A 23,615-nucleotide genomic window follows, 5' to 3' on the forward strand; every position below is an offset into this window, starting at 1 on the left:
CCTCCCTCCCCTCCCTCCCTCCCTCCCTCCTTCCTTGTTTCTTTCTTCCCTTCCTTCCTTTTGTGTGCATCCATGCCTGCCTGTCCGCCTGCATCTGTGTGTGAGCATGCGTGTACCCCAGCACACATGTGCAGGTAAGAGGCTGCGATACAGGAGTCTGTTCTCTCCTTCCATCATCTGCGTTCTAGAAATTGAAGTGAGGTCATGAGGCTTGTTGGCAGGTGCCTTCACCTAAACATGGAGCCGTTCTGCTATCCCTGGTTCTTTTTGCTAGTCCAGAGTGCAAGACAGCAGTTCCTTCTAACGTCTCCTCATTTCTGAGGAGTTTTAGTTCCCCCTGAACTCTTCCTAGTCTTTTATCCAATTAAGAGTTGGCTTTTCCAATTTATTTACTCTAGAACATTACAACTTAGCCCTCCTATCTGCCTCACCAAGTCTGTGTATACCTGACTTTGACTGTCTGCTTATTTCTAACGCGTTCTTTGGATTATGCCTGTGTGACTCTAGTGGGAAGAGGCTGAGTCCTGGTCACATTTCTTTTCTAGAGCTGCTCCCTTTTATCTTAATTCTTTGTGGCTGACCTTTGCTTGATACTCCTGGTGTTTGGCAGAGCTCCCTTTAACATGGTCAGCTATTAAGTGATGATTATCATTATGATTCTTCTTGGGCCCTGGGCTGCCATGCCAGCCTGACCCCTCTGATCCCTTCTCCCCCAGTGCATATGTGCTGTGTTCCATGTCATTGCTGGAGGACTCAGTTGTTCAGGGAGGGAAGCCCAAGGGTCAGGGTTCGCTGCCTATTTCTTCTGCCATTCTCCAAGGCTTTCATACTTTAAATATTCCTATACCATAGGGTAACACTATGTGCCATTTGCGTAAACCCAAGAGCCAAACGCTCTCTCTCCGTTCTTGCCCATTGCTAGTAAAGCCATGAGCAACTCAAGCTGCTTCTAAATCTGTCTTCAGTCTTCTCGTCTGTTTCTACTGCTTCTCACCTCCCATGTCTGTTCTACAACAGCCAGAATGCATTTTTTTTTAAAGCACAAGACTGTTGCGGAATATTATTTTAAGATGTGTTACATTTGTTTATGCTGTGGAGTATTTTTTTAATGTTGCAAAGATGTGTCACATTCTTTCATGTTACATTTGTTTAACTCTGTGAAGCTGTGTTACTTTGCCTATCTAAAACATTCGATTGGCGTAATAAAGAGCTGACCCACCACTAGCTAGGCAGGAGAAAAGATAGGCGGGGCTGGCAGGAAGAGAGAATAAGTAGAAGGAGAAATCTACAAAAAAAAAAAAAAAAAAGATTGGGGAGAGAAAGGAGGAGGAGAAAGCAAAGGGTCAGCCACCCAGCTACACAGCCAGCCAAGGAGTAAGAAGTAATGAAAGGTATACAGAAATAGAGAAAGATAAAATTCCAGAGGCAAAGGATAAGTTAAGAAAAGCTGGCAAGAAACAAGCCTAGCTAAGGCCGGGCAGTTGTAATTATGAATAAGCCTCCATGTGATTGATTTGGGAGCAGGGCAGTGGACCCTCAAAGAGCAAAGAGCCGAAAGAGAAAACCACCCAGCAACTACACAAGATGTGCTGTGTTTAAACACCCTCTTCCCCTCCAGTGCTTACTGTTCTACTTAGGCTGCATCTCAGATTCCACACAGTACGTGACAGCTTGGCCTGCGGTGACACGCGGTAGTGTCACCAAGGATCCTGTGAGAAGCTCTCAGTCTGGGCTTGATTAGAAAAGATCCTTTGGGGAGGCAGCCCAGGCTTCCGTATTTTATAAATTTCCCTGGCGGGTCTAAGGGGTGTCCTCTCTCACCCTCATGGGGCCTCCTTCCCATATCCTTCTCTCGCCTTGAACTCTTCCTGGCTTTGGACAGAATTCTTGCCTGTACCCTTCTGCCTGATCTGGAAGTTTCTTTCGTAGTCATTTTCCTGTCTAGTTCCTTTTATTTTCTCAGACTGATCTGCCTTTGATCACCTTATCTAATCTAACCCCTACATCCCCAGGCACTGCACGTTGCCCTCTCTGAGCTCGGCATCTTAGTTCTCTGTTCTTAGCTCATTCATGTAACCTACGTGAGAACCAACACATGCTCTCCACAGCTCAGCTTAGTATCTGTTAAACTACCGCAGGGGGAGGAGAATGAGGTAGGGTGGGGTGAAGAGCTGGTAGGTGGAAGACAGAAAATGCAGTCACTCACAGGAGCGGCCCCTGGACAGGTGAATGAAGCAGGCAGATGGTAGAATTTTTTTTAAAATTTTTTTTTATTGATTTTTATTGAGCTTTACATTTTTCTCTGCTCCCCTTCCTGCCTCTCCGCTCCCCTTCAACCCTCCTCCCATATGGCAGATTCTTGACTGGTGATGATTATATCGAGGTAGATAAAGAGAGTGAATTTGCCTATTGCATTAGAAAACTTTGATAGTTTCAAATGAAAAGAGATACTTTTATCTTGGATTGTGGACAGTTCCCAAGAAGCTGAAGATGACTTCTTACCCCAGAAGTGCAGCTCATCTTGCCATGGTGGCTGGAACTTATTTTTGGAGACTCCTTTCACTAAAATGGAGCTAAGCCTCACCCTCTGGCCTGCCTGGTCCCCCACCTTTCCTGTTGTAATTCTGTAATAACTTCGGAGCATCCCTTCCGTTCCATACTCCCTGTTTTCTGCTGACTGCCGACCTCTTCCTGACTCGCTGCCCACTGCCTCTTTGCATCACCATGTGTCCCGAAGCCTGATGGAAAACTGTTGAACTATGAGTGTTGCACACCAAATATTGAGATTAATGGGGAAACTGTGTTCTTGTTTGTATTGCAACCCAGCTGTATGGTCTAGGAATAGCAAACACCTGTGAGCAGAGCCGTGGGAATTATTCGCAATCATTAGTGGTTGCCTTCTTAATAGTTCTGACGGTAAGAATGCAACCCAGCTCCCAGATGTCCATCAGGTGTTCACAGTACTCGCTGCCAAGGAAAACGACTGTTCACTTTGACAAGTCCAGAATGATAATCTCATGCTTTTTCCTAGGAGTTATGTACACACCATGATCCTAGAGGTAAACTAGAAGGGTTGTGTGGAAATACCGCCCCCCTCCTCCAAGAGGACATGTTTGGGAAACATAACTTTTTGACGAATGGCTGTGTCAAGCACCATTTACAGGCATGCAGATGCCTTCTTCTGGATAAGAGGGTCCACGTCTATATTGTGATGTCTTAGTTTTGTATGACTTGAAAAGTGACAGCTGCCTCAATTACTCTTAACATGACGTCCAACTCTGCCCTGGATCCCTCCCGGGTGATGCTGAAGCCAGCCACTCATGCGAAACTGTTCTCATGTCTCAGCAGAAGCATAGAGGGGCATAGACTGTTGAGTCGCTGGAGGAATGTTCCATGTATTCTGGCCTCACCTGATTGCCCGCGCATGGGCTTCCTGACTTGAGGCTGGTGTTTCTTTGGGGAGATCTTTTTCTCAACCATGTAGCAAACTATAATTCCATAGCAAAGTCCTATTCCCACGCCCTCTGCAACACATAGTAAATCCTTTAAATTTTTTAGTTTCACTAAAAATCTCAAATTTGCAAAGATGTTATTCAATCTATAACCAAAGAGGTAAAGTCAGTTTTCTACTTGTAGCTCATAAAAGCACAGATTATGAGACTATTTTCTGGTTGGTGTCTTGTGTTTGTCTGTTTGTTTTTATTCTTTTTTCATGCAGTGCATCCTGACCGCACCCTCTCTTTCCTTCAACCCCTCCCACCCACTGCTCCTCCATTTCCCTTCAGAAAAGAGCAGGCCTTCCAGGGATGTCATCCGAACACAGCCTGACAAGATGCAGTGAAACTAGGCACATACCCTCACGTCAGGGCTGGGAGAGGCATTGCAGTAGGAGAAAAGGGTGCCGAGAGCAGGCAAAAGAGCCAGAGACACCCCCGTTCCCCCTGTTAGGAGTCCTATAAAAACCCCGAGCTGAATATCATAGCATGTATGCAGAGGACCTAGCTCAGACCCATATAGGCTCCATGATGGTCACTTCGGTCTCTGGGCCCGTGAGCGCTGCATAGTTGATTCTGTGAGCCGTGTTCTCCTGGTGCCCTCAGCCTCTCTGGCTCCTACAATCCTTCCTCCCCTTCTTCCACAGTCTTCCGCAGGGTTCTTCTGAGACAGACAGTTGTAGAGGCCTACTGCCAGTTACCTGCAGTTCTAACTACAGATTGCATCTATTTACACATAATACCATTCACAGTGGGGCAGGATGAGGGGTGAGCAGCTGGATGCCTTTGATGGGTGTGGCTGTAAGAAAAACCATGTGTTCAGTCATTTTTTGATATAAAATACTTGTTTATGGGCACCTAAAGTTGTGTATTCATTGATACACGGGAAAATGTCTCTCTGTAAATACCTTAATGGAATTTTGCAAAGGAATTAAAGTCTGGCATGGTATATGGCCTATTCTTGTCATCTCGGCACTTGGGAAGCTCAGGCCAGATCCTCCACAAGAGCAGGTCTCTTAACTACTGAGTCATCTCTTTAGCCCCCTGTGTACAAATTTTAAGTCTTGTGATTAGAGAATATGGCTATAAAATAGATCTTTACTGTGTAAGCAGCGGAGTGATTCACAGTCCAAGGCAGTGGGTCTCAACTTTCCTAACACTGAGACATTTTAATACAGTTCCTCATGCTACGGGGGCTCCCAACCATAAGGCTATTTCCGTTGCTACTTCACAACTGTACTTGTGCCTCTGTTATGAATCGTAATGTTAATATCTGTGTTTTCTTAGGCAACCCCAGTAAAAGGGTCCTTTGACCCCCAAAGGGGTCACAACCCACAGGTTGAGAGCTGCTGGTCTGTGGCCTCATGGGAACTGACCTTTGGGGTTCCACTTCAGGATTGCTGTTAAAGCATGTGAACATTTATTGCTGATGTCCTTTCATTCTCCCGGAAAACATAACCTGCTTTGTCTTCTCCCCTCCCCTCCCCTCCCCAGGCTGGTTCAGAGGATACGCTCTCCAGAACAAATCCAAAAAGGTATGGCACTGGGTTCCATTTCTTAGTTCCTTTGTCTGTCCACCGGTTCTCTATCGTGCTGTGCGATCCCTTTGTCTGCTATCTCTAGAGCTCTTTTCCTTTGGTCTGGAGACAAAGACTTTGGCCCTGGTGCTCAGGAGGAATAGTATCAGCTCCACAGTTGTGTTTCCCGGGAGCGGATTCAAGGCCCCAGACTTCCTGCTGTCTACCCTTGAAGTCCAATAAAGCAACAGGATAGTGATAATGCCCTGGGAACCTCTGCCAGGGAGGAACGGGCAGGACCCGCTTCTCCGCGCATCCTTTATGTACCCTGCCAGAACTGACACTGCCTGTTGCCCGAATCATTCCGTCAAACGAGAGTAGGGGTTTCAGTGTGTGAGGCCCATGGAGTACCATGGAGTCATTTTAGTTAAGTGTAACCAACACGACAGTGTAGTGGGATATTATTTGTATTTTGATAAATAAATCTTGCCTGAAGACCAGAGGGCAAAGCTAAAGCCACTAGAGGTCAGGTAATGGTGTCACACACCTTTAATCCCAGGATTTGGGAGGCAGAGGCAGGTGTTGCTCTTTGAGTCCAAGGCCACCGTGGGCTGCAGAAGATCATTGCAGAAAAGAAATCAAGGTGGTGGTGACTCACACCTATAATCCCAGTCCTAGGGAGTCAAACGACTTTAATCCCAGCACTAGAGGGAATATAAAATGGGAGGAGAGAGAGGTTTAGTCGGCTTAGTTTACAGTCGCCCAGCGTTGGTAGTAGAGGTAAGACTTCTCTAGTACCTTGGCCGGTTTGCTTTTCTGACCTTCAGGTTGAACTCCAATTTCTGTCTCTGAGTTTTTATTAATTGTGCTGCATGGGAGCCAAAACGAGGCTGAACGAAAGAGACACTTACGACACATTCAGCTCAGGTATTAATGTTTCTGTGGTTCGTGCTTTTTTATTGTATTTTTGTTTAGTGCGGGACTGTACATGTGTTTCTCACGATTCAGGCGTAGTCTGAGAAACTCTGGCCTAGATGGCTTGCTTTCCCAGTTGTCAGGGCAGCTCATCATCAAACTGAAGAAAGGCCAGTAGCTATGTTAACACGTTCCTGGATTCGCTTTAGACCCCATCAGCACTTTTCCTTTGATGTTGCTTGCTGGGGCAGGGTAACGTGCCAGCACTTTCTTTTGCAAGGACAGAGTTGATAGGGCTTTATTATTTCACAGTTAGCTCATGGGCCAATAGCAAGGGGTGAAAAAAAATGAATTCATTAAGGCAGAAAGGGTAGAAAACTTCTTATTCTTTGACCACACTACATAGGCCAGATGTGGTCCCATGCAGGCTGGCTTGTGAAACCCTCAAGTCTCAGAAGCTGCCTGCCTGCTACGTAGAAGTCACAGAAACCCAAAAAAGGCAAGCGTGGCTGAGTTGATGACTCTTCAGTCTTAGTGTTTGCATGCTTGTGTACACACACACACACACACACACATGCACGCGCGCACGCACACACACACACACACACACACACACACACACTTTATTCACTTTGTTTTCATAATCGAACAGAAAAAGGAACATTTGCCGTCCCCACGGGTGCCAAGTCCCCCTGATGTGAGTCCACTTGTCCCTGCCATGCCCACAGTCAGCGTCCTGTGTCACATACTGTTTCCAGCTGAGCTGTTTCCGCTTCTCTGGCTGACTTCAGCATCCCCAGTGTCCCAGCAGAGACCAGTGTGGTAGCCAGACGTGCTGGCATGATGAGGGTTATGATCGAACTAGATTGAAGGCCGTTGGGAAGCTGATGCCTAGCACACACCCTCCTGCTGTGTGTGGCTTTGGCCCTGTTAGCCGCTACTTTTACTCACAGCTGTGGAAGGTGAGTTTTCAGAAAGCAGTTACGAGTTCATACTTGGCTGGCAAGATGGCCCAGCAGAACCAGTAACCTGAGTTCCCTCCCGGAGTCTCACAGTAGGAGGAGAGAGAGCCAACTCCTGAAAGTTGCCCTCTGACCTCCACCCGAGTCCTGTGGCCACCCCCAGACCTGCACAAGTTAACAACTTTTTGCCTCAATTTTGTGAAAGACAAAGAATACCCGGGTTAGTTAATGCTTGGTCCTTTCCTTTTCCTTTTGTTATTTTAATATGCAAAAAGGTGTACAGAAACTTCTCAGACAAATTGTATGAACTATCAAGAACAGCCGGGCCTGGCCATGCACTCCTGTTGTCCCAGCTGCTTAGGAGACTGAGGCAAGCCTGAATGACTTACTGGTGTCCTGTGTCCAAATTACGTGACTGGCAGACACCCGCCTAGCGTGCACGAGGCCCTGGTTTGATCTCAGCCCAACCACTACAATCACAATGCAGTCAAACCTAGTCCGTAATGTTAAAACAAGGTTTCAGACCTTTACCCTACACAGGGATTTGTTACAGCATAGAAGACCGTGGTTTCTAAGGCATTCTGTGCTTTCCTGATATGTCTGCATCTATCTGGCTAGTGGTGCCCTCTGGTCTGAGTCAAATACGAGATAGTCCAGGTAACAGCTGAGGGTTGTGCTGGGTTTTTGTTGTTCTTTTTCTTAATTAAAGCGTTCTTTAAAACCTGGAAGCTTAAGAGCTTCACCTTCGAGAGAAAACTATTTCAGTTAGAGCTCCTCTGTCCTTTGATAAAGAAAAACATGAACAGAATTTGGCACAATGACAGGACATTCATTTTTTTTTTTTTAACTAAACTGAAATTTCCTTCTTTGTGGAGATCCAAGAAACAAAGATGGAATTAAAGGCCTCAGTCTTGAATTTTGCTGAATGTGACACCCCTTCATCAGGAGATGCAGCCTGATAGAAATCCCCTCCTAGGCTGGTCCCTTTTCCTGTCTCAGGGGAAGAGCTATTTGAAAGGACAATTCTCATCATGGCAATTATTGGTGTCGTTCATAAGGCAAACTAGCCATTTGGAATGATGGCAAAAGGAAGCTCGGCTTTGCAGAATGAGGAAGACTCAAAGCTCGAGCCTTGAAGAGACTGGTCATTAATCTTGGCAGGATGGTGGGTGTGTGGTCGGGATAACATAGAGAAAATCACTAGCTGGAATGTATTCAAGTGAGTAGGTTACATTGAGAAAAGAAAGGCAGAACTGAGAGACACCAGAAATTCAAGACCCAGGTTGGCTCTGGCCTTACCAGAGAAACCGGATGACTGTAAACTGGATGGCCAAGTGCCACCATGACGCAGGACTGCTGCAAGACAGCAGAGCGGCGGAATCACAAAAGGAATGGACTCTGGGGAGCCACGCTTTTATCCTGCACACCTGTGTAGATCATCTGCCACGGTCGCCATCGGTGTCTCAGATTCATCATTTGTTTATAGTTCTGAGGACCTGTGTCATGGCTGAGACCAGCTTAGCCCCTCGTGTTCTGGCCATTTCCCGTTTTATTGGAGAAGGATGAAAAGAGAGAGAGCATTGTATAGACAAAGACAGTACATGAAACTGCCTGCAAAAGCAACCGCTGTCAAAGTTCCGTGGTTTCTTGTCCTATTTAAGATTATGGGGTGCATGCACCTTTTAACCCATGGTCCTATGAACTGTGGGTTATCTCCACCACCACCTGTGTGGTCGGCAATCTCTGACATTTACTGTCCCCAGAGATCATGCCAGCCCTCTCTTGAGCAAGGCTGGGAGGAGCTGAGCCATGATGCCAGCTCGCTCATCTTCTCTGCCGTGTGAAACATTCTTAAGCAAGGCTCAGTGGCTCCTTCTCCATGTGGCATCTTAAGAGCATTGCACAGCGAGACGTAAACTTTGGTATTCAAGAGATCGCCATGGAAAGTTCTTTCCTACGGAGAGATCTTTGGTGTGGCTCTCTGGTTCCCACCCAGTGGTTTTATGCCCTTCCCTTGGGACTTTTTAAATTTTTGCCAGTGAGCGATGTCGTAATACTGATATAGAAATGCCTCTTGGGGTTACAAAAGGAGAACAGTTGGAGGCTGTGATCAGGTAACTGATGATTTGCAGTTCGTCTTCAATGAAAGTGCTGACAGGAATCGTTGTAGGAAGCTACTAAAATGTTGTCGGCTCCACTTCGCTCATGATGAGAGGCCCTTTAACGGACGCACCATGGCATCTTAGCTTTGTATAGATTCTAGGTTCTCAGTATTACGTTCCTTGCCCTTGCTGGATCTCTGAGCTGGTGGGGCATTTTTGGCTCTTTATTTTCAAAACATCTTATGCATCCTGATCCCAAATCTTCATTTCTACCATTTCAGCATTTCTATCCTTCCTTGAAATGTGGTTGAGATCTAGGCGGTCGTCATAAGCGATGCCCTGCAAACTCGCTTGGGAATTTCCTTTTGTCAAGGTGGTCATAGCTCTCCCCGCAGTGTTTACGCTCTTGACTTTGAGATTGTTTTTAATGGCTGTATAACAGGAGTTCTCTTTCTGTAGGGTATTTTCCCCGAAACATACATCCATTTGAAAGAAGCAACCGTGGAAGATGGAGGGTAAGTTCTGGTCCAGGAAGGACCACTGCAAAGGGATGCAGATGTAAGATGGTTGTGAAAGAATGTCCTAGTCCCATTGATGTCCTCCTTCACTTGTTGGTTTTACTTTCTCATAGAGTTCCTCATTCTGGCTTCTCTTTCTATACTTGTCCCCCTCTGGGTACCCGTCCCTAGAACAGTCAAGACAGCAGTGATGAACTCTGAGGGCCTCCCACTTCCCCTTGGAGTTCTCACTGACCGCTCACTGGGTATGTGGATGTGAGTCCGTGTGAACATCTTGGAAGGAGGGACATCCGTCTGTCCGCCTCAACTCTGAACCTTGAGTACTTCACTAAGTTGTCAGTCGGAATTTCCACAGCTCCCTGGAGGAAAGTGCTGTGGTGGTCTTGCCGTGAGATCCTAGGGAAGCAGTGTATGGGAGCGTGCTGTGGTTAAGATCCACTCAGCTTGGAGTATTTGTTTCTTGGTCAGGTCATTTGTCCTACAAAGGACTGACCCTGTGGCAGCCAAGGAAAGCAGGACATCCAAAGTAGGAAGAGAAAATTAAGGAAGTTAAAACTTGAGTCCGTGGCGGTGCCAGGGAGGCTGTCAGAGTCCCGGAACCTATAAGCTAGATGAACATTATTGAGAAGTCCAAAGCCCAGCACCCATATTATAAGACAAGAGAAAGAGACGTGCTCAAGTTCCCATAGGTTCTCTACAGCAGAACCAGCACCGGGAACTCTTCTCTGCACCATTCCTGGGCAGCCTCCCAGTGTCACTTGTGAAGGCAAAGTAGGAGCCCTGTTCTAACTGGATCTGCCAGGTGAAAGGCGCAATGCCCAATTAACTGTGTTACTCATTTAGCAGATACAGATCCTCCTGAACTTGAGATGCGGTTGCATCCTTAAAACCCACTGGGCTTAGAAAAAAAATCACAAGCAGAACTGGGCGGTGGTGGCACACACCTTTAATCCCAGCACTCGGGAGGCAGAGGCAGGCAGATCTCTATGAGTTCAAAGCCAGCCTGGTCTACAGAGCTAGTTCTAGGACAGCCAGAGCTTCACAGAGAGATCCTATCTCTAAAAGCAAGCAAGCAAACAAACAAACAAACAAACATCATAAGTGGGCATCACAGGAAAGTCCACCATTTTAGACAATTAATATATGCTAATATATGCTAATAAAAAGGACAACAAGATATGCATTTATTTCACCTAACCTAGGAAACATAGCTTAGCCCAACCACCTCCGGTGTACTCAGAACACTTACAGTAGTTGACAGTTGGGCAAAATCACCTAACCCAAAGCCTGTTGTAGTATAGAGTAGCACGTCCCTCATGTAACATGTTCGGCACTGGGCCAGAAACAGAAAGCCAGTGCCTGCACGTGTACACTTCCCAGCCATCTTAGAGTTGCAAAATCAGACTCTCCTCTAAGTCGGGGACCACCGGCAACTTTCCAGAGTTAGCATGTAACAGATGTGTTGTAAGCCACATGTGCCCTAATACATTGCCTTTCTCCACCTGGAATTCATGCTCAGCTGTCTCCCATGTTTGCATGTTCTCATGGTGGTCCTGCTGCTCTTCTCTGTGTGCTTGCATGTCCTTGCTGTCTTTCTCCTGTTGATAATTGTAGGAGCACCAGGGACCATTTATTGAATAAATGCAGTTAAGCTTACTGTGAGTGAGGATGTTGATTTGTCTCCATTTCCCATGTTGGGAAGCAGCAGAGGACAAGAAAACCCAGTCCTTTCTGGAAGGAGGGCATGGATCAGTCCTTGCAAGCAGGTCTTTGGGTGAGATCACATGCCATGTACCTCTCTACAAAATGGAACAGCTGCCCGATGGAAGCAGCTAATTACGTGGCTTAGTCATCTGCACTTTCAGAGCATAAACTTGGGGAAGTGGAGTCTAGGCTTTGCCTGTGCCATGCATATACATGCATATAGACTATGCTGGTCTCAGTTCTCAGTTCTTTTTTTTTTGCCCTTATTTACCCAGGTTCAAGTTCTCCAAACTATACACCCCTTCAGAGGCAGATCAGTTTATTTCAAACCACAGCAGCCACATTCCTGGCTTTGATTGTCAAGAGTGTGTTGGTCGGGAGAGGCGGCTTCTATCATGTGCAGTCAAGCGTATATCTCTTTGGTTCCTTGTAGGCAGCATGAGACGGTGATTCCTGGGGAGTTGCCACTGGTTCAGGAACTCACGAATACTCTACGAGAATGGGCTGTCATCTGGCGCAAGCTCTATGTGGTAAGCTTCCCCTGGGGCTCCCCCTGGGTGGTGATCTTAGGTGCCATTTCTGGACCCTCAGTCTGACTGTTGGACTGCAGTGCCATCTTCTCCATTGAGCAAGGGTGAGCCTTCCCTGGAGCCCACGATGCTGGAAGGCAGCTGACTCTCATTTCCCCAGAGTTGGGCCAATGCTAATGGGATTATAGAGGGAAGTGGCTGTGATCCTTAATTCACTCTTGCTGGTTGTGAAAGTAATAGGAAGCTATAACTGTAAACACTTGCCAAGGTCTACTTGGGTGCCTCAAACCACGATCTCTCACCGCACTGCTATAAAAAAAGATGCAGTTATATCTGCTTATAGTCTAGCAGGAACCCAAGGCACTTGATGTTAGCATCTCCATGTATGCCAATAAATAGACATTTTATCAACAGCACAGTGCTCAGCCTGCTGAGGGAGGCATTAAAACCATGACCAATAGTTCTTGCAGACTCCAAACCACATATAGGGTAAGCTGAAATCAGGCTCACTTCAGTCAGTACTCTCTCCCCCCGCACTGTTTGACCTCCGAATGCTAATACAAGATGCTAATTCAATGGGAAATCACATAGGCACAGCAACATCCTCTGTGTGGCAATAATCATGAGTTTCATGTGTGTTTACAACTGGAACTTTGCGGTTTAAATGTAACCTGCCGTTTCTGAAGTTCACGTTAAAGTTTACTCCACTGTGAGGCATTGAGAGGATGAAGGCTAGGACCGAGACATGGCTCATCAAGTAAAAGCACTGGCATCCCAGCCTGACAACCTTGGTTGGATCCTCTGGACCCACATGGTGGAAGGAGAGAGCCAACTTCTCTGAGTTGCTCCATACATAGAATTAGGAAGGAGAATCTTCCAAGGGTGGAAATTCAATCCAATTGTAGTGCTTAGAAGAGAAGACTTGGAATGTGGTTAGGAGGCTATAAGAACACGAATGTGGAGGCTCGTGATGGGATTCCTGTGACGTCATGTGAAGAGGGAGAGAGGCCGGAAGACCCATATGCAGACTGTATGTCTCACCATGTGCTGTTCTCTGCCAAGAAAGCCATTGTCACACCAACTCCTTAGCTCTGCTCTAAACTGAGCATCGCTTCTTTAAACACGCCTGTCCTGTAATGGAACTCCCAGCATTTCCAGGGCCTGGCACTGCCAGTATTTAACATCATCAGAATAAAAATGCCTATTTCACAAGCTCACAAGACACTCGAAGTTCCTTGCAGCATGGTGGACGCGTCTCCAGTCTAAACACCCTTTCCTTGACACTGGAACCCACGGACCGTTTTCTAATGTTTCTTCTCCGGAGACCTTGTTGGTGAGCACCAGTGGGGCTCGCCTGTGTAGGAGACTTCAGGCTTCTGTGGGGTGACTAGGAAGTCACATGGTGAGTAATATATGTTCTGACTAGACATGTGACTATAGGCTATATAGCTGGACCCGGGAGTCATTCTTTTCTTTGTGTGGACAGTCTGGCTAAGTTACAGCAAGAGCCCCAACCTTGTTCTTGCATATGAAAGCAGCAACCAAAGCTCATTCCAGCGCCCATCCTAAGAGTTCACACAGGATTTCACTCTGTTCAGGGCTGTGTATTCCAGGATAAAGCATAGCCTTAGAAATCACCAGCCCTTTGTGGGGAAAGCACATGCTATTTCTCTCCCTCCCCAAGCTTCAAAGCCTCGTTTGTGTCCTCTCTTTGTCATAATGCATCTTCTAAACACACTCGTCCGTAATGCTCCCTTTTGGACCACCCGAACACTTACTGCTGAATGCGTGCTCTGGCCCTTGGGGCGTTATGCCCGTACTGAAGGTGATCTTTTGATCTCTTCAGATGTAGTTGATGGGAGCTCTAACTCTGAGCCCCTAAATCATTCACTCTGGGAGGGAAAGGATACGGCTGTCATCCCTGTGGCCTCCATTGATCAGCTTCTACTTAAATTGAAAGCACTCTGCTTCTGGTTAATTGATTAGGTAGTGGTGGATAGCGAGGGTTGATGGGTAGGAAATTGCACAGACATGGGCTTGTTTCTTAATGTTCTCTCTGGAAATGGTCGAGTGGCGGAATGTATTGGGTAAGTACAGGCTGAGTATTCTGCATTGTCTGTGTTCCGATGCTGTAATTTAATACCTGAGGGGAGGACAACTTATGAAGGGAAGAGACAGCTTTACACCGTCGTCCTGGAGGCTCAAGAGCCTGATAAGAGGAGCCAGTTCAACTCTGGTGGGTACCTTGATGTCGATGGTGTCACAGTAGCGGTAGCTTGTATGAAGGAACACTCACATGGCATGACAGGAGAGCAGAACACGGAGGGTCGCCTCATTGTCGGAGAACCCTCTCGCGATAACTAGTGAGGCTGGTGGTTTTGGTGCTCTTTCATTAATCTCCACTCCTCAGGATCCCCCCCACTTCTTAACATCGCTACACTGGAGGCCGGTCATCCAGCACACGACAACAACTGTATCACAGGCAAACCAGAGGCATTCCGAATCTAAAACTCAAGCATCCAAAACGCTCAAGATTCCAAATCATTTGAGCACATGCGTGATAACACATGTGGAAAAGTCTGTCCTGCTCCTGACCTCATGTGTGACGCTTTCTATCTGTACAGAAATTATCTTGAGGCCACGTTAAATTATGTTGAGGCTGTTGTAGAAGGCAGAGATGAAGCATAAACAAATTTCATATTTAGATTTAAATGCCATCCCTAAGAGACCTCATCAGGTCTACGTAAATGTTTCTTTAAAAGCCAGAAAAACAAAACTTCTCATCCCAAGCATTTCAAGTCATTTCAAATAAGGGGTACTCAGCCTGTACTGTGGAAGGAGTTTTTTGTTATTGTTGCTTGTGCCATGAATAAAAAGACCTTTTCCCTCTCTAGTAGACGACTTTGTTGCCCATTTTCTTCACCATGGCCTCTGTCTATCCACAAGTTATCCAGGCAGGTTTCTGGGGAAAAGAACTGAGAAATAGGGCTGGGAGTGTAGCTCAGTGGTAGAGTGCTTGCCTGCCGTGCATGAGACACTGGTTTCCATTCACAGACAGACAGAGAGATGCACGCAAAGAGTCGGGGGAGGGGATGGAGGGAGAGAAATAAGTAAGACTGAGGAAATAGGACCAGTGTGCCTGTCCTGTCGATGCCCCCAGCAGTTCCAGGGGGGTGAGCTGATAAGCGCTTTTGACATTTCCTTCGTGAGCCCCTAACCCATTTAGTAGCACAATTGAGTTGTGGATTTTTTTCTTTTCTTTTTCTTTTCTTTTTCTTTTCTTTTCTTTTCTTTCTTTCTTTTTTTTTTTTTAGCAGAATTGAGTTTTAAGAACAAAGCCTAGTGAATTAATTGATTTTATTTTTAATTCCCTCTCAGAGGCCAGCACACCGTTTCCCCTTAGATCTTAGAAATCTGACAAGATAACCTTTAAATGACTTGTAGCTGCTACTGATTGGCTGGGAAAGGCGCGGACGGTGGGCGGTGCTTAGTTATTGTCTGGGACCCGGTCTGGTAGTGTTCCCGCTAACTGCTTATTCACTAAGGAGTAGTCCCATGTAGTGAGTTTGGTATTAATCACCCGCCCCCTCCACCCCCTTCCTCAGGGCATTGACAGTTCACCTCAGGCAGAATTTCTGATTTTCTTTCTCATGTTAGAGTAGCAAACCTCAAATACCCTGCTTCTCTGGGAAGTATTAAAAGGGGGTGGTTGGGTCCTCTATTATCTAGTTTCCAAGTCTCTCCTCCCTGCATAAATTTTGGCATTTTGTTTTTGGATTGTGCTCACGTGCTCCTTTATTCTATGTGAGCTAAACATGGCCCTCGCCAGCATACGTTCACACACTGTGTGACATTAATACTCCCATTGATTTCCTCCCATAGATTAGATTTTCCGTCTGTGGTTCTGGGGATTGAACCCAGGGCTCTGTGCATGTTAGGCAGGGGCACTACCACCAGGGCTACATCTGCACGAATTCCTTCCATGAACTTTGGATCCGGCCTTCTGAGTGCCATTGTTAACCACCTCTAGGCTGCCTCCCACAAGCTCTCCCCCTAAATGTGCTGCTTCCTGGTTTTGCTCATTTCTGTCTGATCTCATTGAAAATGTACAGTGTTGATTCAGTGTTTTCTAGAGGGAGAAATACAGCCTGCTAACCAGGTAAATCCCAGCCATGAGGACGCTGGATTAGTCCAGAAAGGAAGGATGTTTGTCTCCTGGTCTTAGCAATTATAAAGAGTGTAATCACCAGAAATACCTCACAATGGGGAGGAGAGACGTCCATATTGAAGATATGGGACCCTTTACCCAGAGTGGCAAGAGGAAGGCTGTTTGTCCCCAAGACCCTCCCTCGTATGGTCCCTCTTTTCTCCTGAGAGTATGTTACTGATTTCCTTTCAACTGTCCTTCCTGGCAGGTGTCGACCTTATGCTATGGGGAGGAAACAAATTATAGAAGCCAAACCTCCCTGCGAAACGGGTTTTCCCCTGCATGCCCTGTCCTAGCTAGTTCTGTGATCTGAAGCAAGTCATTCAGAGTCCCCCAAAGTTCTGCAGGATCTTGACACCTTGTAAAAGTGATGCAGAACCTCGTTCCCTTTCTGAGTCTGTATCTTCATATCCTAGCTTCCCAAACCTGGGAAAGCACAAAAGGGGACTGTGGCAGTATCTTCCCACCTGTGTTGGCCTTGGACTCCACCAGTGCAAACCTGTGCTGGTTAATACTGTTGGAAGCAGCGGCCACAGTCAATGGCTCTCCCACCAGACAACCCAGACTCAGAACTTTCCCTCTCACCCCGCTGTGGCTGCCAGGAATGCAGGAGCCGTTCTCTGTGTGCCACACTTATCCAAGGCCGCTGCCTTTCTCTCTTGTAATCATCTTGGGCAGAGTGGCCTTGAGCAGTGGGAGCAGACTGGATTTCAGTCTGCTGTAGATAGTAAGGCTTCTTGGTTGAGGTTCAAGTCCAGGAGGCACAGCTATGTCTAGAATGCAGAGCGCATGCTTACAGCCATTCTTGGTAAGCTCTGCCTGCAGAACTGCCCCTTGGTTGGACCAGTCACTGGGTGTTTCCAGGGCTTGATCAGGAAAGGAGGAAATGTCTTGATCGGTGGGGTCACCTGGTGATGAGCCAAGACAGAAGACACTGGGACTGGACAGAGAAAGCAGTTCTCAGAGAGCTTCCTCCCCTTCTGGGTATGGCTTTGTTTTTTATTTTTTGGAGTTTTTTTTTGTTATATTTGTTTGTTGTTTGTTTGGTTTTGGTTTTTTGAGACAGGGTTTCTTTCTCTGTTTAACAGTCCTGGCTATCCTGGAACTCACAGAGATCTGCCTGCCTCTCCCTCCCAAGTGCTAAGATTAAAGGCATGCACCACCACCACCAGCTAGAGTATGTATTTTTATATTCAGAAAAATCCACAAAGCTGATAATAGTCACAGAAAACGAACAACCCTTTAACAGAAAGAACATAGATTCGGGAGGCTGGTAGCCTATCCTGCAGCCTAAGCACAGTCCTTGACCCCCTGGGTTCTCTTCTCCTGTAATTGGAATTAGGTAGTCTGTGCGCCTTGATCATGCACCGTGAGACTTCGGTGAGTTTTCCAAGGGCCTTCCATGATAGCACCAAGCACGCCGCTTCTCCAAAGTGCCAAGAATCTTGAACATCTCCATCATACTACAGCACTTGCCCAGAGAACACTAGAATTTGTCTGCCTACCCAGCTGTGGCCATTGCTTCATCTTCCTCGATGGGGCCGAAGGGCTGGCTCCCTTTCAGCTGTGGTGTTACTTGAATTTGCACTTTCCATGTACTCTCCTCTCCTGCCTCAGGAGACTGGTGTTCCCCAGCTGTGAGATACAGCCGGGGATCTCTGGCCTTTTGCTTTCCAGTGGCACCTCTTCCCAGCTTCCCAGCTTCTCAGCTTCCGTGCAAGTCCCCCTGCCATGCGGACAGGCACGCTGCCCTGACTCAGATATGATTGCAGCTGTATGAGACCTCACTTGCCAGATAGCTATAACTTACCAGTTAGTTTTGTACCCCAGGGAAGTCTCAAACTCTCCATCCTCCTGCCTCAACCCCAGGAGTGCTGGGGTTATAGGTATGTATGTAATCACAACACGGGACCGGTTTTTCTCTTAAAGTTGTTTCTGTGTGTGTGTGTGTGTGTGTGTGTGTGTGTGTGTGTGTGTGCTAACGTGTCTGTGTATGTGTGTAAATTTGGTTGCCTGCAGAGGCCAATGGCTTTGGATCCACCCAGAGCTGGAGTCATGGGTGGTTGTTGAACTCTTGATGTGGATGCTGGGAACAAAATCAGGACCCTCTACAAGAGCTAAGCGTGCTGAGCCATCTGCCCAGCCCCAGACTGTTGAATATAAACAGTAGTACATCCCAAGTCACAGGATGCTGTTTCCTCTATTGGAAATTCCCAAACCAGACTGTATTGGGGTAACAGTGAGACAGGTGTTTTCAAATACAGGACTGTTTGGGAAGCCTGCGACACCTGCTTATCACTGGGTGCAGCCCAGGGGCTCTCCCCTCTTCCCACTGGAGAAGGAGCCCAGTGAGGTTTTTTTTTTTTTTTTTTTTTTTGAGGCAGCCTGTTCTTTCTGTAAGTTTTGGAGCTGGGGTCTGTTCTTCTTCCTGAAGGGAAAGAGCCTGGCAATAAGAGTAGTTAATACATGCTGTGGAATCGGGGAGTTTAGTTGTTAACCTGTATTCCTAAGAAGGACCCATCCCTCTTCACTTCCAAAATAAAATCTTGTGCCTGCTATAGTTCTGTGGGACTTTGGAAAAGAGAGGTGGGGGTCAGGAACACGCAGGGCATACTGAGTCACCCTTTCTTCCTGTCACACCCATGGTTTTATTTCCAGGTAGATGAAGGCCTGCCTCTGAGCTGTCAGTCATTGGTGATTGGCAACATAGACTGAAGTACAGTTTAACAGGTCTCCCTTTGGTCTCCTGTTGAAACTGGTTTCATTCTCAGGCAGAACACATGATCTGAGAATTAATTACAAGCTCTGCCTCCACGTAGCTTTGGCAGGAAACAAAACGTGACGTGGAAATGCTGGAACGTTTTCTTTAAAAAAAAAATCAAACCTTTGCCTGGCAGGCCAAGTTTTTCCCGGGGCGGGGAGAGGAAGTAAGGATGGGTAGGCTGTATGGCTGGATACTTCAGCTGGCACTCAGTCTGCAGCCCGGAGGGGTAGGCTGTATGGCTGGATACTTCAGCTGGCACTCAGTCTGCAGCCCGGAGTTAACAGCTACATGGGAAGGGCTTCTTGAGATTATCGTAAAGCTCTGTCCTTGGAAAGCATTTGTTAATTCCTACCCAGTGTGTGCAGAGCAGGGCAAAGAAGAGAAACGGTCAGAAGCAGCCAATCAGGAAGCTGTTAGGTAGGAGGATACATGGAGGTGAGCAGCTCTGTCTTAGCCTGGAAGATGTCTCTGGGCAGGGAACTTTGCCCAAAGTCACAAAGCAAGTTAATGATAGATAGAATTAGAAATAGAAGCCAAGTCTCCATATGTTCCGTCGGGCACTTTTCCTTCTAAATCATAAAACCCCATGGAAGAGGAAGGAGAGGAGGCAAGAGCAGAATCGGGGTCCTGACACCTAATAAGTCAACGTCGTGGCCTGAACAGCCTCCAGATTTCTGTAAAACTGGAGTGACTCCCGAGTGACTTCTGCGTTCCTGTCACCATGGGAGGCAGAGCTATCTGTTCTTATGCCTTGGTCTTTCCCTCCAAAAAGTCTAACAAAGAAGGAAAGAGGATAAACATCTGGCTTAGAAAAATACAGCAAGTGAGATAGAGGGGTGTCTGTATTGTCTGGTAGAAAACAGTATCTGGGGTGTGTTACGTGCGGTGACGGTTCCTCACTCAAATTAAAACCAGACTCTTAAGAGTTTAGGCCATCAGATTTGTTCCCGAGTTCCTACCAGATCCCAGGGTCGTGCTGACCTTTGCAGGAAGGATCAAAGAGATTACATCATGTGAAAAGGCAAACCTGGAGAGGACCAAAGATGGAGGAGAGGCTCTGTAGAGGGCAGGCTTGAGTTGGGTAGGATGTAGGAACCAGAGGCCAGGAAGGAGGGCCTGTTAGTCCTTCTGCTGCTGATAGCACAAAACCCCAAAGTCTAGGTACTGCAAAAAGAGAACAGGTTTACTTTGCTCCCAGTATTGGACGCTGAATGAATGTATCCATCATCCCTGTTGCCCTTCATCTTACAGAAGGTTGTTTCGTGATAGGACTGTGTACAGGGCAAAGACCTCACAGGAGCCATTCCAAGTCCAGTCTGCAGTCTTTCCTTACAGCTTTTTCAAGAGTGAACATACTGCTCTCACCTTAGCCAGAGAGCTACCTTCTGCTGAGGTCAGCAGTTAGTAGACTCCTCACTGGTACAAGAACTGAGAGGAAACAACTCTGTGACCAGTTACCAGTCTAGGAACTGTAGAAGTAGGCCATTGAGAGTCCAGCCTAAAGGAGACATCTGTACTACATCACCTCCCCTACCCATCTCTGTCTCGCTCTCTGTCTGTCTCGCTCTCTGTCTCTCTGTCTCTCTGTCTCTCTGTCTCTCTCTCTCTCTCTCTCTCTCACACACACACACACACACACACACGCGCGCGCGCGCGGTTGTCACCAAGACTCAGAGAACAGCATCCTGTGAAAGGGGGCAGAAAGAATCTAAGAAGGAAGGAGAGGAGGGCTGTGAAATGCCGTCTTTTGGGTGCAGCATGGTCACATCCATGCTGCCCATGTTACCTTCAAGAACTCCCAGCGGCTGTGGTTATCCACCTAAGGCCTGGACAAGATTGAGCCAACCACATTCATTGCTCAGTATTGCAGCAAGCTAAGTTAACTGGACTCAGTAGCTTACAACACAGTAAAACTCATGAAGATGGGGAGGGGGCTGGGGAGAGGATAGGGTTAAGATATACTGTATCTATGTATGAAATTACCAAATGGTTTCAATGCGGAATTCTACCAGAACTTCCAAGAAGACCCAATACTTATACTCCTTAAGTATTTCACAATATAGAAACAGAAGAGTCATTGCCAAATTCCTTTTATGAAGCTACAGTTGATCTGATACCAAAACCACACAAAGACTCAACCAAGAAAGAGAATTACAGGCCAATCTCACTCATGAATATCGACGCAAAAATCCTCAACAAAATACTGGCAAACCGTATCCAAGAACACATTAGAAAAATTATCCATTATGATCAAGTAGGCTTCATCCCAGAGATGCAGGGCTGGTTCAACATACGAAAATCTATCAATGTAATCCATCATATAAATAAACTGAAAGAAAAAAAACATATGATCATTTCATTAGATGCTGAAAAAGCATTTGACAAAATTCAACATCCCGTTATGATAAAAGTCTTGGAGAGATTAGGGATACAAGGGTCATACCTAAATATAATAAAAGCTATATACAGCAAGCCGACAGCTAACATCAAATTAAACGGAGAGAAACTCCAAGCCATCCTACTAAACTCAGGAACACGACAAGGCTCTCTAGCCATACCTCTTCAATATAGTGCTTGAAGTTCTAGCAATAGCAATAAGACAACATAATGGGATCAGGGGGATTTGAATTGGAAAGGAAGAAGTTAAACTTTCGTTATTTGAAGATGGTATGATAGTGTACATAAGCGACCCCCAAAACTCCACCAAAGAACTTTTACAGCTGATAAACAGCTTTAGCAATGTGGCAGGATACAAGATCAACTCCAAAAAATCAGTCGCCCTCTTATACACAAAGGATATAGAAGCAGAGAGGGAAATCAGAGAAGCTTCACCTTTCACGATAGCCACAAACAGCATAAAATATCTTGGGGTAACTCTAACCAAGGAAGTGAAAGATCTATTTGACAAGAACTTTAAGGCATTGAAGAAAGAAATTGAAGAGGATACCAGAAAATGGAAGGACCTCCCTTGCTCTTGGATTGGGAGGATCAACATAGTAAAAATGGCAATTCTACCAAAGGCAATTTATAGATTCAATGCAATCCCCATCAAGGTCCCATCAAAATTCTTCACAGATCTTGAGAGGACAATAATCAACTTTATATGGAAAAACAAAAAACCCAGGATAGCCAAAACAATCCTATACAATAAAGGATCTTCTGGAGGCATTACCATCCCTGGACTTCAAACTCTATTACAGAATAAATCGATTAAAAAAAAAAAAAGAACTAGCTTAGTCAGGAGGCCAGCTTTAACTCCTCCCACTCAGCAGCACCCCCTGTGGTTAAATGACCTCCTACCTGGCCACTCAGAAAGTCAACCACCCCCATCATGGCTCTGCATAGGAGCCCTTGGGGAGGACAAGCCATAGCTAAATCCCAGCAGAGGACAACAGGAGAGACAGAGGAATATGACATACTCATCCTACTTGGGAGCATGGGATCTTCCTCTTCTGCCCTTACATATCCCCCCCCCCCAAAAAAAAATGCATGAGCGGCTTCTAGGATGCAAACTACTTAGCTCTGAGTAGTTGGGGCAAAGCCCTTCTTGAAGAAAGTGGGGGAACTCACTCCCTCTGGCCTGTTCCAGCTTGTCTATTGAAAATGAATTTGGCACAGTGAGTGGGAGAAGAATGGCCGTCTTCATCCTTCTTTGGGGGGAAGGACTTGGCACACAAGCCTGATATGGACAGGCAATAATTAAATTGCCACGGATATGTCTGATATAATTGAGACTGAGGACTTGTGAGCAGGGCTCCAGACAAAACACCCCATCATGCCGAGGATTCCCAGGCCCCTGGAACCCGTTCTTTCTCAGAGTATGGAAATTAATGTCTTAATTACAACTGGAAGACACTAAAGGAGTGGAGGAGTCACAGGAAAGGAAAAAAAAAATTCCCTTTCCATCTAACAGTTGTGAAAGGCATAGTCTGTAGGCTAAATCCCCCCTAGCCCACCCCACCCCAGTTTGTGAGACAATGGAATGGGAACATTTTGTGCAGAACTGAACTGAAAAGGCAGAGGTTTTTACCTCTGTTGATTGAAGATAAGACCTTTACATATCTCCCTGTGCTTTCTAAGGGCAGCTCAGGAGGATGTAGGAAGATGTAAACACCTTCCTGGTTGCAAACAGGAACTGCCTTTTGAATTGTGAAGATCCAGTGTAAATAAAGCCCATGGAGATCACAGAGAACTGGGCACCTCCTCCTCCATCTCCTCTTCCTCCTTTGTGCCCCCATGAACTTTGGATTTGCAGAGTTTTTATCAAAAGTTACTAATCTCATCTTTGCTTCTCACCGCCACACCTGTAGGCCAGGCCTCTTCCCTACAGATTTATGCTTTGGTCAGAAATACCTTGGGTGTTTCCAGCTCTGTTCTGGTTGATGTTTATGTCTGGGAATCTGTTCCTGGGGTTGTTAGAGAACACCAGCAGGAAAGAAATAGTGGCAGCCATTAGAATACCTGCTCACCCACTCTCCATCCCCCCCCCCCCCCCGCATTGTTTACATCGCTTATCTTCTCTGTGTCACGGACCAGCCAACCATTCAGGTTGTAATGGCTTAGACATCCAGTACTGAGCTCTTAGCGTGGTTGACACATGACGGGTGAGTTATAAATTAGCTTTAGAACTGCACAGTCATATAACAGCATCATGGCTTTTACCGACAAACAAGAAACCACCAGCATCATAGTCCATAAGTAACGAGTGGGTAACAGGTTTGTAATTGATATATTTTGAATATGGTGTGCTTTTCCTGACTGTCTGAGGGGGCCCTTCCAGCATTTGTATTTTATGTTTGAGACAGGGTCTCTCTGTGTACCATAATTGGCCTGGAGCTCACTATGTAGTAGAGGCTGGCTCTGAACTCACAAACACACCTCCCAAGTTCTGGAATTAAAGGT

At 46.4% G+C, this 23,615-nt stretch overlaps 1 protein-coding gene across 1 annotated transcript in view; it reads left to right on the forward strand.

Moving 5' to 3' along the window:
• Dock5 (dedicator of cytokinesis 5) overlaps positions 1-23,615 on the forward strand; it is a 178,797-nt gene that overhangs the window by 61,724 nt on the left and 93,458 nt on the right. The window contains exons 3-5 of the mRNA XM_026783227.1: positions 4,989-5,029; positions 9,450-9,505; positions 11,646-11,742. Of these exons, the coding sequence (XP_026639028.1) occupies positions 4,989-5,029; positions 9,450-9,505; positions 11,646-11,742 (194 nt within the window). The remainder of the gene's footprint in view (positions 1-4,988; positions 5,030-9,449; positions 9,506-11,645; positions 11,743-23,615) is intronic.

Source organism: Microtus ochrogaster, chromosome 17 (genome assembly GCF_000317375.1).
Source record: "Microtus ochrogaster isolate Prairie Vole_2 chromosome 17, MicOch1.0, whole genome shotgun sequence".
In the NCBI taxonomy this organism is placed as follows: domain Eukaryota; kingdom Metazoa; phylum Chordata; class Mammalia; order Rodentia; family Cricetidae; genus Microtus; species Microtus ochrogaster.